The sequence below is a fragment of the Solanum tuberosum genome, unplaced genomic scaffold (assembly GCF_000226075.1).
Source record: "Solanum tuberosum cultivar DM 1-3 516 R44 unplaced genomic scaffold, SolTub_3.0 scf00034, whole genome shotgun sequence".
In the NCBI taxonomy this organism is placed as follows: domain Eukaryota; kingdom Viridiplantae; phylum Streptophyta; class Magnoliopsida; order Solanales; family Solanaceae; genus Solanum; species Solanum tuberosum.
Genome location: NW_006238962.1, coordinates 1,961,767 through 1,979,303, shown reverse-complemented (window position 1 = coordinate 1,979,303; position 17,537 = coordinate 1,961,767). Strand labels below are relative to the sequence as shown.

At 35.3% G+C, this 17,537-nt stretch overlaps 2 protein-coding genes across 3 annotated transcripts; one reads left to right on the top strand and one right to left on the bottom strand.

The window, feature by feature from the left end:
• Positions 1 to 776: 776 nt before the first annotated feature.
• LOC102601898 (uncharacterized) lies at positions 777 to 3,813 on the top strand. Its single transcript, XM_006342550.2, has 6 exons — positions 777 to 951; positions 1,055 to 1,287; positions 1,683 to 1,941; positions 2,452 to 2,631; positions 3,068 to 3,223; positions 3,358 to 3,813. Exons 1-6 carry the CDS (start codon positions 922 to 924, stop codon positions 3,520 to 3,522), a joined length of 1,023 nt encoding a protein of 340 aa, XP_006342612.1. The 5' UTR covers positions 777 to 921; the 3' UTR covers positions 3,523 to 3,813.
• A 491-nt stretch (positions 3,814 to 4,304) lies between these two features.
• LOC102601564 (uncharacterized) lies at positions 4,305 to 15,463 on the bottom strand. Of its 2 annotated transcripts, none has more exons than XM_006342549.2 (16): positions 15,151 to 15,463; positions 13,394 to 13,756; positions 13,087 to 13,312; positions 12,764 to 13,009; positions 12,544 to 12,659; positions 11,798 to 11,896; positions 11,591 to 11,678; positions 10,815 to 11,044; positions 9,556 to 9,740; positions 9,241 to 9,440; positions 7,290 to 7,628; positions 7,102 to 7,203; positions 5,787 to 6,084; positions 5,152 to 5,300; positions 4,791 to 5,075; positions 4,305 to 4,685 (listed from the first exon to the last, which is right to left on the bottom strand). In XM_006342549.2, the coding sequence occupies exons 2-16, from the start codon at positions 13,681 to 13,683 to the stop codon at positions 4,476 to 4,478; spliced, it is 3,063 nt and encodes a 1,020-aa protein (XP_006342611.1). In that variant the 5' UTR covers positions 13,684 to 13,756; positions 15,151 to 15,463; the 3' UTR covers positions 4,305 to 4,475. The 2 variants fall into 2 exon arrangements, with proteins under 2 accessions (XP_006342611.1, XP_015162104.1); XM_015306618.1 differs by having other exon boundaries at positions 15,299 to 15,463.
• Positions 15,464 to 17,537: the final 2,074 nt, after the last annotated feature.

Genomic DNA, 17,537 nt, shown 5'->3' with positions numbered 1-17,537 from the left:
GATTTTTTTTATTATGTGTTTGGTATACAAATAAAAATTATTATCCTAAAATATTTTTATATATTTAAGACAAAACTAAGAATGTGGAGTGGGGTTGGGTAGGATTGAAAAAATGCAACTTGATTTTTCTATATTTTATTAAGGATGTCATTCTCCATAGTTTCACGAAGACTTATTTTTCTAAGAAAAATATTAAAATTTATTGATCATCAAACACGAAAAAAAAAATATTTTCCTTCATATTAAACACACCCTTAGTTCATGGGCAAAGTTGACTTAGGAATTTCATCTGAATTCCTTCGACGAAAAATTACATTATTTATATATAGTTAACCTTTTTTTTATGCATATATAATATATATTGAACCCTCTCCAGTTAATTCGTATATACTTCTTCACATTTTAAACTTTCTTAATTGTAAAAATTCTAGATCCGCGATTGCTTTAATTACCTTAACTTTTTTTTTGTTTTTTGGTCTTTTGTCACATCTCATAAGACAACTGTCATAACCGACAAGTTTTTCTTTGCCACCTTTGGAAAAAAGTGACAATCTTTTGAATTTTGAGAATAACAAGAAAATTAATAAATTAAAGAAATGAAATAAAAACATGATAGAGACAACAATAATAAGATTCCATATTATAAAATTCATAACATTATATCATATCATATACTATTGAAACTGATCTAGTCAGTTTGAAATTTGTACAAATATTAATAAAAATCATCACTATCTTCATTTTTATTTTATATTATAGTACCTTATTACATATGTTGAATTTTAATTTCAAGATTTCAATTGACCATTTCTTTCTCCTTGTTTTTCTCTAAAAACTCTACAAGGTAGATGAACCAATATTCAACCAAATTTTTTTCTTTTTTTAAAAAAATTTATTATTTAATTTCATCTGTTTATTTTTATGGAGATTCCTAAATTATGGAAACCTCAGGTTAGTTTCTTAATCTAATTTTCATTAATTATATTGTTTGATCTAATTTAAGTACTTAAATAACTTGTGTATGATTCTTGTGTTTTTTTTTTGTGATTTTCAGGATTTATTTGTGATTAAATCACCTAAACAATCTTTGAGATTGGTCCTATTAGTATTTGCAGTGGTTTGTGGAATTTATATATTATCAATGTGTATAAATCAAACAAGTAATTATCTTTTACAAGCTAAATCACTAAGTATTCATGTGATTAATAGGCATAATTGTCATTATCCTATTTTTCAAGAAGAAGATATTCATTACTTGCATTTTCCAAAGCCTCAAACTTTTACCAGGTACCTCTAAATATATATACTGTTCAGACTCTTCAAAAATGTTGTTGCAGTATTTGTGTCAGATATTTTTTGAAGGATCTGACGCGTACTCTACGTGACATTTTTGAAGAGTCTGAACAACATAGATTATTCTCCTCTTCATGGTTTTAGCCATATGTTGCTCGGACTCTTCAAAATATCAATTGGTACCATGTGTGACATTTTTGAAGAATCTGAGCAACATAGATTATTCCTCCTTATGGTTTTAGCCTATGTTGCTCGGACTCTGTGTCGGATTTTAAAGGATCTGACATGGATGTGACAACAGTTTTGGAGGGTTGGAAGAACAGAGGTTTTAGTACAGAGATGGATAGATTGAATTGGACTAAATGACATGTTTTTTTATTGAATTGTAGGGAGGAATGTGCTTGCAATCCTGTTCGATTTTTCGCAATTTTATCGATGCAAAGATCAGGGAGTGGATGGTTTGAGACATTGTTAAATAGTCATATGAATGTGAGTTCTAATGGAGAAATTTTTGGTGCAAAATCAAGGAGGACTAATGCTTCAGTAATATTGGAAATTATGGATAATGTCTTTAATCTTGATTGGATTAGTAGCTCATCAAAGAATGAATGTACAGCTGCAATTGGATTTAAGTGGATGCTTAATCAGGTAATTAGTACTAATCCTATTTCAATTGATGATGTTTCGTGTTCGATAACGGTGGTGTCCTGTACAGTTTATGCATACTTCAACTATTTTATTATTAGTCCACCAAAACTGGGACAGATGGAAAAAATCACCTAGCTAGCGTTTTTCGCTTTTGCTGAGACTCTGTTTCATCAAGTTTAACGTCATCAACCACTACATTAGCCTTTCTCAGATGGTACCAGATGTTAATATCATAGTCCTTCAATAACTCAAGTCGTCTACTTAGCCTCAAATTCAACTTTTTTTCGTTGGTCTAATTCAACCCCGAAAGCAAGCTTAAGAAGGAAGGATTGATCAAGTTCATATAAGCAGATCACCAGTCCGTTAGACATAAAGACATGATTAGTTTCACAAATCTCGCTGATAAACTCTGTTTTTAGTCGCGTTTTCTTCGTTTAGAAGTGCATTAAGTTGATAATTTTCGATATTGTTAGATTGTTCTGAACTTTTTTAATGTGTATGAACTTGAAGGGAGCTTTGGAGTATCATGAGGAGATTGTGGATTACTTCAACAGAAGAGGTGTCTCTGCAATATTTCTGTTTAGAAGAAATCTGCTACGCAGGTTGATCTCGTTGCTCGCTAACTCGTACGATAAGGATGCTAAACCGTTGAATGGAACACACAAATCTCATACACATTCTCCGTATGAGGTAAGGCCTTCCGTCCCCTCCTTCTCCCGTTCTCTGACTCTTCAAAAATATTATTGTCCTGTGTGTGTCGGATATGCATTTTTCGAGGGTTGACACGGATGAGGCAACATTTTTGAAGGGTCAAAGCAACGTAGATTAACAATGTGTTTGGTATGATGGAAGGAAACATTCTTCAATAAGAAGTCATTTTCTGGTGGAAAGGGAGTCTTGACGTAACTGGTAAAGTTGTTGTCATGTGAGTGGAAATAGCCTCTTGCAGAAATGTAGGGTAACGTTGCATACAATAGAGTCCTCTGGTCCGGCCCTTCCAGACCATGTGCATAGTGGGAGCTTAGTGATTTGCTATTGATTTTCAAGGAACTATTCTTCGTAAAAGCATTTTCGAGGAAAACATTTTTCATCGTGTCATTAACTTGACGTTTTAAACATGTTTCAGGCTAAAGTATTGGCAAAATACAAGCCAGTGGTGAATATGTCATTACTAATACCAAATTTGAGGAATGCACAAAGGAAGGCTAATAGAGCTTTGGAATGTTTTAAGAGCACTAGACACATTCTTCTTTACTATGAAGACATTGTTCAAAATCACACCGTAAGGCTTTCGTATTCTCTCTGTTCCAATTTATATGACATTATCATTACTTGAAGAGTCGAAACAACTTTTTTTCCTCAATCATCTTAACCGCGACAAATTACAATTTTTCATATATATTTTACTCTGTGCAGAAACTAGCTGATGTTCAAGAGTTTTTGGGGCTGCCTCAAAGAGAACTCATAAGTGGCCAAGTTAAGATTCATAATGGCCCTTTGTCCCAACAAATAGAAAATTGGGATGAAGTGCAAAAAAAACTCAAAGGAACACCATATGATACATTTCTTATAAAAGACTAACTATATACTAAAATATATAGTAATAACCACATACAACATATTTGATAGAAAATTGGCTATGGAGATTCAGCGCGGTTAGAAATTAATAGAGACATAAATTGCTTCGATAATGGACCAGACCTCTTGATAGAATTCGAAGTTGGATGAAGTTCTAACCATCTATCAGAGAAAAAAGAACGGAGATCGTAAGATGTCCTGCTCAATTCAATCTTGTAAATGAACAGACTCACTTATCAAATTTTGAGTTGCTCTTTTTTGTTACATTTGCTTATAGAACATTTTTATTTGTTATTCATATATACATCATACATGAAATCAAATATTTTTGAGAGTTTTTTTCTCAAAAAACATGCAACCCAACAGACGACGACTACTTCACTTATTATTTAAGTATTAGCCGCCTATCCTGGAACGGGATAGAAAGAGGATAAACTAAGTGTCCACTAATCGAGGCCCGCCTTTTAGCACTTCCCTTCCCAAAAATGGAACTTAGGCTAACTCATCAAAAGTTAGCTCATACGAGGCGAGGATTGTCCAGTACCAAAATATAGATAGAATTCATTCCTTAAAGCAACGCGGGGAACTTTACAATGTGCAAGATGCTAACTCTTCAACGTAGCGTTCAATTCAAGTTGAACATGTTCCAACTAAAGCATGCAATGCTGGTTTTTCTCATATTCCCAGCAGCCAGAAGCAACTAATACTACTTTTACTGATGAATTGAGAAGCATTAGTCCATTTCGCGTAATATACAGTACTGTATATATTTGATCTGAAGTGTCTAATGACAAAAAGCAAAGATGAAGATTTTCACCTATGATTTCAAGGAACATTTGTCACAGCTCTTCACATATTCGATTTCTTTCAAAAAAGGTTATGATATCAATTACCATCTAAATTCTAAAAGCCTATATGTACAAACTGACAGTAGAAGAGTCTTGTAATCAAATGAGTTATTGATTAACTGACCCGTTCGCTAATTCTGAATCATGTTTTGCAGTCTTTTCAATCACAAATTGGTCAATAATCCGTACAGTATCTACAGGATCTTGATTAGGGGAGGATGCTCTCCATTTGCTGGGGAATTTCTGAAGGTAACTTGGATCCTGCGGATGTTTTGACTCTCCGTCCCATTTAGGATCCAGTTTCCACTCTTTCGGAACCTACAAATTGACAGATATTATTAGACGAATTGCCAAATGTAAACAGCTCGAGTAACTTTCGATAATGCACTTGACCTTTATTATCACAGAAAAGTGTCAAAATACCTTATCAACTGCAAGGGTAAAAACTTCAAGATCGCCTTTGTTGTTGATATGAAACCGTGTAAATGACTTGTAGTTAGCAATACGAAGTGATGAAAAGGCTTCGTCGAAATGTATATGAAGCCAATTAATGCAAATGTATAGGTAGCTTCCGAATACCAAAGAAACCACCGGAGTTGAAAAGACCCAAAAATAAAGGAAGACGGATGCATAATAAATTACAGCACCCCCTCGAGATAGTGAATCCATCCCATTCTTGCAGATAGTATTCCTAGTAACTGCCATTACCTGAAAACATGCATAAGATATAATTAAACGATTTGAGTCATCACAAAGCAATACTCTTATGGGGAATAATTCTTACCTCAGGAACATCAAAAGCAGACATGAGATATTTAATACATGCCGGGTAAAGGCCAAATGTCCAGTGTTCTATTCGTTTCTTAAGATCTGTTGGGTCTGGAAAATGCTCACTCTCCACTGATTTGTACCATTCATATAAAGTATGATAACCTGGATTGCAGCATTCGGTAGTTAGGAAAGGAAATACATAGATGCAAAAACATGAAACAAAGAAATCGGCGCTTAGCTAGGTAATCTCTCAAGAGAGGCTCAAGTAAAACTCAGTTTTCAATGGAGTAGTTAACTAATGGATTCAACTTTCAATGGAATATCCTAAAAGCATTCGGATATAATCTAGACAAATATAATGGGAGGTTAGAGGATAGGGGTGTGGGGTGGGAGGATGGGGCTACGAGGGTGGGGGGTGGGGGGAAAGTTGTGAAGATGAGGTGTATTGGAGAATGGGCAGAACACACTCAATGTGGAATATCACTTGTCGAACTTGTTTTCTGTACTTCCACTAGGGAAATCATTTTCCCTCGTTTTGAAGGAACTTATTTTCCTAGAGAAAATGTTTTCCAAAAATTTTGACCAACCGAACATGGAAAAACACACTCAAAGACAATCACAAAAGAGAAACAAAATACAAAATCTCACCAGAAGTTGCAAGTAGTTTATGGCGAATACATGTCTCAATGCCTAATTCTAGCAAGAGCATAAGAATCACAGCTGCAGCTAGGTGTGCAGACACATGAAGAATCCCAATTACTACTTTCTTTTTCCAAGGCACCGTGGATGGCACAAAGGATATTGCAATTATTAATAGCAGCACCGTGCCGGTCAAGGAGACATATGAGCGTCCAAATATATACATAAATGTACCCCACACTGTGTCGAAGAAGGTTCCCATGTGACCCGAAAATGTATCATCCTTGAAAATATGATCAAGCCGACACTAGAAGCAAATGGGAAATAAAACATTTAGTTAAATGTGTTACATGAACACGTCTAAACTGAACATTATATTTACATAAGCACACATTTGATGTACTTGACAACAAAATAAAAGATCAGTTGATGCATAAAAGGCACTTAAATGTCGGAAGCAATAAAAACACAACTGAAAATCATCAATCCGTAAATTTATACATTGGACCAACAACATTAATAAATAAATAAATAAACAAATAAAAGAAAAAAATCATAAGGTCATAATTAAGAGCAAGCATTCTAAACTAAACTTTACCTCATAAAAAAACAAAAAACTCAACACGTTTAACTCTTAATGAACAGTGATTTTGTACACTCAGATGGATAATTTAATGATGTTTAAAATAATGTATCATAAAGTTAAACATCACAATCGAAAATAAATGTCTAATACATTATAAGATTGATAAGTTTACAATACATAGAAGGAAACAACTGATATTTCAATGATAATGATCAGATATTGCAACACAACATTTCCACGACCTAAAACTAAGAGATATAATTATTGGCATAATACATAAAATACAACTCAGATTGCGCCACGGGCAAGTAAGCACTCCAACTTTGAGTATACATATCTAGACATCTCAAACTCGTCTCCACTATGTCACTTGAAAACTCCAACTTACCAAATGATCATCTAGACACCTCAAAAGCTTATATGACACATCAGCGTCGAGTGTCCACAAGACACGGTTGGGACAAGTTGGAGTGTCTAGTTGTCAGTTGAGACTAAGTTGAGGTGTCTAGATGTGCACTCTCAAAGTTGGAGTGTTTACTTGTCTGTTGAGACCAAGTTTGAGTGTGTGTTTAATTATGTATTCTGGCTAAGTTATTTTGAGATACAACTTCAACTTAAGATGTCATATATTAGTTTTATCAAACAGCCCCTAACTGAGTTACCATGAGGGAGAGTGCGGATAATGATACCTAAAGTAATCCTAAAAAGAAATAGATCAAAAATCAAATAGAAAGTTACCTGGGGGAACATAGAAAAGGCCAACATGAAGTATATGATGCCACCAATAAAATCAAATTGCCAATTTTTCTTCCTAAATTTCAATATATTTCCCAAAGCAATCTGCAAAATAGTTATAGCATATTACAGGCCTTATTTACAGCACTAAATAGTCTGTCTATATAATATAAAGGAGATTGATTACGTACCCTACTTGAATCTTCAAAAGTTGGGTAAGGATTTTTACACTCATAGGTTGTTCCGTATAAATTGTTGAAATTCTTGAAGACATGTGTCGGATGCAAAAAAGCACCCCCACAACCATTAACAAGTAAGTGCTGGACATAAACCTGTTTATCCGATTTCGATTCAACAAACTTATGGCGCATATAATGATGCACATCCCCAGCAATTCGAAGTCTACATCTCCCATTTAAGTGGTCACGTATCAAGTACGAGACATTCTTTCCAGTAACTTGATCGAAGTACCAATCGAGAAGCCAATTAGGTTCATGTGTCATAATGATCACAGAATCATTCTCGCCAACCTGAAATCCGTTAACCAAGGGTTAAAGTTTTCAACTCTATAGGGGGAATGGTTGGTTTGGGGTTGGGGGGGGGGAGGGGGGTAAAAGAAGACATGGTAAATGCACAAATTTATAAGAACACAACAAGTAAGGCTTGACGAACCCATAAGCACCTGCAGCTATCTAAATGAATATTATAGAATCATACTAATTCTGCAAACGACAAATCTATGGATCATTAGTTCTCTCCTTATCCAATACGATCACCATGCTCTTTTCAAAGTTCAACTAAAAGCATGAATTTTTTTAAATAAGAACAGAAAATAACATAAATGAAGTTTGAGCTGAAACTTCCAAGTTAATATAGACGGTCTTATTAACAGTTTTTACTGAAAAAAACAGTGATATCATTTTCCATTTACTTCTTAACATCCACAAAGAAGTACAAGAATGACACGCTTATATTGAGAGGCATCAAATTGCTCCACTTTTTCTTCTTCCTTGTTTAAGTCCTTTCTTTTTAAGAACCATATCAAGTCTGTTTGGCCAACCTTCTAAAATCAGCATATTTTGAGAAGTGTTTTTTCAGAAGTGCTTTTTCAAAAAGTATTTTGGTGAGAAGCAGTTTGTGTTTGGTTAATCAATTTGAAAAGCACTTTTGAGCAGCAATTAGTGATTGGACAAGCTTTTAAAAAGTGTTTCCAAGTGTATTTTCTCAAAAGTACTTTCGGGGAAAGCTGCATTTTTAGCTTTTGAAAAACAACTTATGCTACTCCCCAAAAGCACTTATTTTCTCCGCTTGGCCAAACACTTCACATTTTAAAAAAAGGGACTTTTGGCCTCCCAAAAGCTTCGCCAAATAGACGATAGATCTTACTCATATCCACCTTATACTTAAACTTCCATTTCACCTTCCACTTTTACCCTCTCCAGTCCTTCCCTTTTTCCTCCACCAAACAGAATGCAAATGTCAGGGGAACTCAGATCTAAGCAAGATGTGACAAAAAAAGATAGCATGAAGTAGTTAAGAGAATTGGTCACTCTTTTAACACATTTACATTCCAAGAAAGTTGAACAAAAAAATTTGATCACTTTTTCCAGACATCAATCAAATGTGAAAGCTAAGGAAAACCTGAATAACAGAGACATAACAAGACCTTGGCTGAGAAACAAATCAAACTGATATAACTCATAAATGTGTTGCTGCAAAAACAGAAGAAAACTGACTATTTGGAATTTCATAACTAGCCATCTATCATTGCTCAGTTTAGCAATGTGAAAACCATTATCTACCATAAGCTATATTGCTTGGGCTCTTCATAAATGTCAGCAGGTGCGTGTCAGATTCTACAAAAGTAGCGTATTTTTGGAGAATCCATGCAGGTGTGGGCATCGAAAGTGAAGAGTCCATGCAACTTAGACCATACGAACTTTTTTTAAAATCATTATCATTTACCATTTTAACCTAGTGATCCAGGATGTTTTCCATGACAGCCAACATCTATACAAAAATGTTACGTCCAGTTAAGAACTACATTTGAAGAAGTCAGACAAATTTTGGCATATCCAGCAACATAGGTGACTCCATAAGCAGCAATATGACAACTGTGGCTAGAAAGTACAAAAAAGATACCTTGTCCCTTATTAATTCTGAGAAGAACTTGAACTGGTATATATCAATATCAGAATGTAGAGCAAGATCTAGACCAAATATCCACCACCCCTTAGGAAGCTGCAAGGCAAAATAGCTCTTCTTTTGAGGCATAAACCACCCACCCAACCAGCTCTTGTGACAAATGTACCTCATGAAAGTCTGAAGTCCATCAAACCAGTCTGCACAAGTACACAAAAAGGACTTCGACTAAACAACAAATAAAACCCTACATGAGCTACCCTGCTCCACTGAAAGACAGAAGTACAAGCCCACAGGCTTAGAAACTAGACTAACCATGATTTCCGGGGATGACAAAACACTGAGGTCCAACATACTGCCTGAGTTCAGTCACGCCTGAAGGTAATTCGGGCTTCTTAACGGCAATATGGTCTTCCTTGTACCAGATTGGAGGCTGAAGAGCATATTCAAAGGGACGAAAAAAACGCTTCTCATACGTAAATGCTGATGGGTTCGGATACCTACAAGAAAGCCAAAAATCAGTATCACTTAACACAGTTTGAACACCTATTACACTTCCATGTTCTAAACTCCAAAACTTAAAGAAGCAAAATGTCTAGGGTCAATTTGGACGCCAAAGAACTGACATTACAGAGAGAAAAGTCCTGCTTGGTAACATCCCAGAAGCATGATTAGACAGCACATCTATGCATTCAATGCAGAGGAAATAAATTGCATTTCACACTAATTATATACAAAAGGTTGCCCCAGGCTTGGTGTTAGCATTGAGGATGACATGTGACGCCTACTTATTTTCAGACATGTCTTCACAATGATTTTCAAGCATCAAATATTGACATGTTAATGTAATTCCGTTAATCCATTCTAGGTATATAAAATATTTGTTGCACACGCAAAGTGTACCTTCTTATATTGTGGTTTAAAGATAAGAAATGAACTGATTCAACAATTTTGACTAGCAATTTGTAGGCACATAATAATCATTTACTTTGAATAACATCATCAAAGACAACAGAGCACCTTATCATTACCACAGAAGTCATCAAAATTGAAGATGAATCAACATTTTAGCACAAATCTCCCATGCCGGCCATCAGCTCTAGGATACACAAGAAAGCACACCATATCGACACACACACACACACACATATATATATATATGCTAACATTAGGTTGATCAACAAGTTGACACTAATAGCTCAAATCACCAGCTTGAACTATTATTTTTCATGTCTGAATCTAACTCTATTCAACACATGAAAATTCTTTCACAAACTTGGTAAGCAGACAGAATAAGTGAATAGCAGAAGTAAATCAAAGTACCAGTGAAGAAGAATATGTGTAAACCGCAGCAATGCACAATATTCTAATCCTAGATATTAAAAAGATATCTAAGAGAGGTCACATTATACCCAGCCAAATGATATGGGAAGTAAGCATGCTACTGTTCGATAATAAGTCTGCTTTAACTCATAAGGTGATGCTATTATGAGCCAAAATACGAAAAAATTACATGGAATTGCTCATGTAAAGTGCATAAATCATTAATGTTGTAAGAAAAACTCTGAGCTTACGCAAGGTCACCCCCAATAAGAAGCAGGCGTCCACGTGGCAGTGTAAGCTTGGAATCATTATTTTGGGCGTGGATTGAAGGTTGAGCAAGAAGGCGTGCCACAGTGTAGGAGGAATTTCCGCCATCACCAGTATCAGCCATGAAATCAAACCAGATACCATCCTCTTCACTAAACTGATCATACAAAAGATCATCCTGCTTAGCTCCGTCTTCAATCTTGCTCATAGCAGCCTGCAATGGGAAAGATGAGGATGTTAAGGTGAACCTACTTGTATCCTCTTACGTGAATATTCAATTCAGGTATAATTATCTACACTTCCCACTGCACATTTAATTATAGGAAAGTATATCCACTTAAAACTCTGCCTATATGTATCATTCTTTGTGAACGTAAGAAAATGCTTTGCTAAAAGTAGGAGGAAACGCATATCCTTTATCCTTTAAAAAGTCAAGGTTCTTACAACACAATCAAGTATCTTATACTCCCTTCTTTTTATATTTTATTTGTTAGTCTGTTTCAAAAAGATGTCACTTTCTACATTTTGTAACTCTCTACACCCAACATCTTACATGGCATATTTAAGACCACAAGATTCAAATGACATTTTGGTACATTAACACATCTTTAGTATTCAAAGGTATTCTTTATTTTCCTAAACTCCGTGCCAAGTCCAACTAAGACAAACAAATTGAAACGGAGGGAGTAATTCTTTACAAGGAGAAATATCACACTGAAAGCTGAATGCTTTAGCATGAAGCCAGAGCATCATAATGTACCTGCATCATGCGCATGTCAAAACGCCCAACAAATACAGTTACAGAGACCAGGAGGTCAAACACTGTCTTGAACAAATCAGCAGATGTCCTGTAATTGCGGTAAATAATGATGTTATATAAGGAAATTTAATCAACTTTCTTCCCTAAGGATCTGCGTTGCCACTAGTTTAAGAAGGGGTCAGAAAGAGACACAGGTGAAGAGCATACCCTGAATACCAAGGAACCATATCCAAAAACTCTGGTTTCATCTGCTTTTTCTTCAATTTCTCGAACTCCTTGAGTGATAAAGGGCGTGATAGAGCCCATCTGTTGATAAGTACACATTAGAACAAAAAATCAGACCTTGGAATATCACATAAGGCCAATAGTGCTAACAATCTCCTCTATGCAGGCCAACTAAAGTTTAGAACTAAACAAATTATACTCATAACCTAACCAAATTGCCCATATTAAGCATTAATATGTTTAAATAGAACCAACCAGGTATAATATTTAAAGCATAAGAATATGATGATTAGCCAGGAATTAATAAATTATGTTATGAAGATAGGCCAGTTGCACGTTTGCATAAGCACGACATATCGCATTTAACAGTGACTCGAGAAAAACATATGAGGTTTTCTCAGTAAAGTGTAAACCATATAACATCCACGGTAGCGGATAGCCCATAGTGGGGAGCAGATAACCCTGGTGGCTGGCAAGCTTAATCCTTTCATCCATTATGGAACATTAGCTAATTGACTAGTAGGTAGATTTTGACAGCATATTAATCCAGCATAGAATCTATTACCTAAGTTATTCTAGCACAAAAGATGATGATATTTTCCAGAATAAGACTCTTAACATAGTTTACATTCAGATCTAAAGCCTCTTATATAGGGTCGTCCACATCCACCTTAACAGGGAAAGAGAAAACAAGCTCTAACATGTGAAAGAAAAATTGAACTACTCACCCGGATGACCTTTCCACAACAAAATTTGCCATATATAGGCCAATAAAAGTGGCCCACAATGAATAGATTGGAGAAATTTCATCTGATGATTCTGCGCATGAGCCGCCGCAAGTCAACTGGAAAGGTGAAATTCAAATGTTAAAAGGAAAATTGCAGCATAAGGTCCTCAAAATCTCTCAGCTGAAAAGTATGAAAACCTTTATATTGTGAGAGATAATACCTCTCCATAGATGACCCATTTGGACAAGAATGGGTAATCACTAGCAGACCCAACTGGAGCAAACCAAGATTTGCAAACTTGATCTTTGAATTCCGTCATGCGGATGAATTTCACAAGCCATGCATTCCCCTCTCCCTTATTCCAAAATGAAAACCATATAGAATTCCTCCAGTCAAATTTCTTTTCCCTTACTATAGCGAGGTTCCCACAGTGGCTATAGAAAACACAGCAGGCTATACTTATAACCTAAGAGATGATGAAGCAATAAGATAAGGACCTGAGTAACCTTATGTAAGAGGTTAAGATGCATTCTCAAAACTTACAACACAATTTTGAAAGACTTTCATAATCTCAGGCCTCCTTCCTGCCACACGAGCAACAAGTCCAAGATACCAAAGCCCGATAAATATAACATGGAAAACAAGAAGAAACAAAATGGATGAGACGTATAACGTCAGAAACAAAGAGAGGTTCATCCTTAGATCTACTCCCATTGATTGAAAACTTGGAAGGTGGTATAAAGCTGCCACTAATATCCAGGCAATGTACCTGCAAAACGGAATTTCTGTTGTTAGCTAGATTTTACTGACAAATGAGTTATTACGACATAAATAGAAATAGATGACTAACCAGCGACTGAAATTTGAGTAACTTGGTTTAATTGTTTTCCCAATAAATGGAGATGAAAAGAAGTAAAAGAATCCAAGCAAACAAGCATACATAGACCACCATTTGATATCGAATTTCTGAATAAGTGAGTGCATGTTATCTGATGATATGAAAAACAAGCATCCCACAACCACAGCAATCACAAAATGACGTGAATGCTCGTGTGGGTAGCGATATGAGGGAAATATTGTCCTGACAGTCTCCATTTTCAGAGTATCAAGAATACCACTCGGCTGCTTATCGATCCCCATTAAGCAGCCCTGGATTCACGCCACTTTACTTGATAAGAGTTCTAGCTGATTAATTCTAGATCCCAAGAACCAACTGCAAAACAGAGAACTATATTTGAATGTTGATTTAAATCAGAATAATCGACTAAAGCATGCATTGAGCTTACAATATTCATACATTGTCCCTATTTCAAATCAATTAGTCACAAGAAAAGGAGCAACCACAAAATGCTATCCCAACTCAATCAAAACTCATAAAAATTCAGCCAAGTTTATCAAGAAAGATTCAACCAATTTGAACCGCTCACATCACAATAATAGTAGCATAAAAGTGATAAGAATTCTCTCTTCTTCCTTTTTATGACAAGGGAAACCTATCCTTTGGGAACGCACAGGGTAAAACCTCCGCTCCTATGCAATCGCTCACAAACCACATAGGAGAGGTAACCCACACTAGGCAAGCCCTGTGCGATAAATCAACCCAAAAGGCAAACCCCTTGCTTTCATTGGCAAGAGGTTTCGAACTTGAGACCTCCAAGTCCCAAGACCAAACCACTGGGCCACCCCGAAGGGTAAAGTGATAAGAATACTCTATATGTTCAGCTCTACCGTGTCCATTCTATTATAATACTGGTAACTAACTTGTCTGTTAAGGCATATTACAGATTCTCTAAAATTAGAAGCACTCTAAAGTTTAAACTTACCCTTATCCCCACCTGAACCTTAACATAAGCTTAACAACAAAAATTAACTAACAGGTTTGAAATTTATGTATTGCTCTTTTTTCAAAGCATTAGTAATGCAAATTATTCTATGAGGACCAAAAGACTCCATGAAATTACAAAAGAAACTACTCCATAAACCATAACCTTAACCCTGCCCCCAAAAAATGATTTGCTGCACTACCAAAGATCACCTTCTATTTCACAACCATAGTGTCCCGGCGAACTTATGCACACTTCGACTAATTCCCACCTGAAACCTCTACCTCCCACCAACTCTTAAATAACTCTATCAACTGAAGCTCAGACGGACAGGAAAAAATCACCTAATATCTTTTCCCTAAACTGGAAACTGGACTCCAAACCTCAAGGTTCTAAACCCACCTCATTGACCACTATGCCACATCCTTGGGTGCACCAAATATCACATTAATTAAACTATTCCCAAAGATAACCAATCCACTAATAATTTACAAGAAAAATTTATCACCATTCACCCCCATCATAAAGATTCAAACTTTACTGAAAAAGAAAGATATTCAAAGCAAATCCAACCCCAATTTTCTTTATTAAGCCACACCCAAATCAAATTCAAAGATTCTTAATCCAAAACTAAGTAGGGTTCCCTGAAAAAACATATAACTTTCACATTTCAAGATTCCAACTTATAAAAAAGGAAAGAACAATCAAACAACCAAACAATAACTTCAATGTAAACTGCTAAATACCCACAATTCTACAAACAGAAACAGGAAGAAAATGGTACCTCAATTTAAGAAACAAAAGCCAATACAGAAATAGAAAGACAGAGAAAAAACAGCAACTTGGGTCTGCTTATATATGGAATAAAATATATGTTTGGATTAAGGAACCGACTCAGCAATGTTTATTATGTGAGGATGTCTGCAAGAAACCTTTTTTTTCACGGAACATGTACAGCATATTCCTCTAGACTTTTTTGAGGACAAACTACACAAATTATTACACAAAGTTGAATCTTTTTTATGGGATTTGGAAAAAAAAATTATTTTTTATTTTTCTATATTTGGAACTTGTGGATTAAAGACAGATGGATTGAAGTTTTGCCAGTTTGTTGTTTGTTGATACAAGTGGCAAAAAAAGAAATGTTTTTTTGCTGTTCTTGAATCTTTGGTAAATTGTGATTTTTTCCCCTTAAGTTTGATTGGAAGTCAAGTTTCACCTTAGAGTAAGTTTTAAAAGTCAAATTCAACCCTCCACAGACCACAAGTATAGAAAGAAATGGGATGTGTTCGATTTTTCCGTCTATGTAGTTTCTTATCCTTCGATTTGTATTACTGTCTGTTGTTTTTTGTGCTTTGACTGCGTTGTTTTGTTGTTGTTATTATTTTTTCTGAATGTTATGTAATGTTTTTTCTTATTATTTAATATGTGTTAATAAGTTGTTTTTACAAATGAATAAAATGATTTTTCTAGTAAAAGTAGAAAAAAACGAGTTCAACAAGTGGCATCTCACAATACTTGTGTTCTCTTCACCCTCCGACACACCTCATGGTCTTCACCCCACCTTCATAGCTTCAATTATCCCACCCCCGCCTCTCATTGTATTTGTTAAGATCGTATCCAATGCTTTTGAATTATACTCCCTTTGTCTCTTTTTACTTGTTTTTTTTTTTTTTCATGAATGGATGTGCATCTTATTTCTCCCAGCAAAAACTTACAAGTTGATACACCTTTGAGTTCAAAGGAACTCAACAAAAGTTGTCAGTTCCATGATGGGCACGTCTATTAAGGCAAAATGGTCTGATGGACCCTTCTACTTGTATGTGTTTGCATTCTGGACCCTTCTACTTGACTATTTGTCAACTGAACCCTTAAATTCAATGAAACTCTATGTTTTAAGCCCTTCTGACCGTTGACCAAACTTATGTAGCAACTTAATTATTGAGTTGGCACAAATGTGTGATGTCACGCATAGAAGAAGCGTGAAAGATCAAATTTTAGACTGAAAATAATTTTTTTCTTTTTAAAAATAGAATAAAAAGATCAAAAATAAGAAAATTAACTATTTTTCAGTTCTTTCTTCTTTTCCCACCCCACCCATCCCCTTTTCTTTTTTTCTTTCTACTCTCAAACCCCAATTTCTCTTCTTTCTTCCCTTTCCTGCCCTTTCCAATTTCGTGTTTCTCTCTTCTTTTTTTCACATTTCCTTCCCCCCGGGAATAGAAACGAAATTATATTGTTGTTGTAGATCTGTATTTTCCTTTTATTTTTGGGGTAATTTATAACCCATAAAGTAATAAAGACTCAAAAGTCTTGAAAGATGAAAAGTGATTGTTGAATGTTTTTGTGAAATTAGGTGAAATATGTTACGTAAAATTGTGTACAAATATTAGAGTATATTGATGTATTTTAATGGCTATTCATTAACACCAATGGGAAAAAGAGATTTATGGTGGTTCAAGTGGTAGATGTAAATGTTGGTAAAATAAATACGATTAAAAGTTGTGAATGAAAGAAATTTCGGAAAAAAATCAAATGATAATTGTTAGTTATTTACGAATGTAATGATATTAGTGAGAATGGAAGGTTGTGGTGGTATCTCTAATGTAAAAAAAATAAAATGGAGAGAGGTGAAGGAATGAAGGAGGAATGAAGTGAAAAAGAAAGAAAAATAGATTTTTTTATAAAAAATAATAATAAGTGATATGTCATTTAAAATGTGACGTGGATGATGATATGTCACTTTTGTCAAGTGTTTGAAGTTCACACAGCGAAAGGGGTTTAAAATGCTTAGTTTCACCAAGTTTAAGGGTTCAGTTGACAAATGATCAAGTAGAATGGTCCAGAATACAAACTCATTTAAGTACAAGGGTCTATCAGACCATTCCGCCATTAAGAAAATAATGATTGGTGTAGTGAGTTTACCATTTTAACCATATTAATTGATGGAGTCCCAAATATATTGTCACGCCCCGAGCCTACACCCTGGGCGGGACCGGCACTCGGAGACCATTGCTGGCCCCAAGCGAACCCTTGGCCTGGCTTTCTTAACTCAGCGGAAACCTGACTCAACAGAATAACTCAATGCCATGCAAAGACATAAACAACTTAACTGATAAAAATATGGCCCAAAAGGGCAACTCGAGTCTCAAAATAGAATATTTACATATA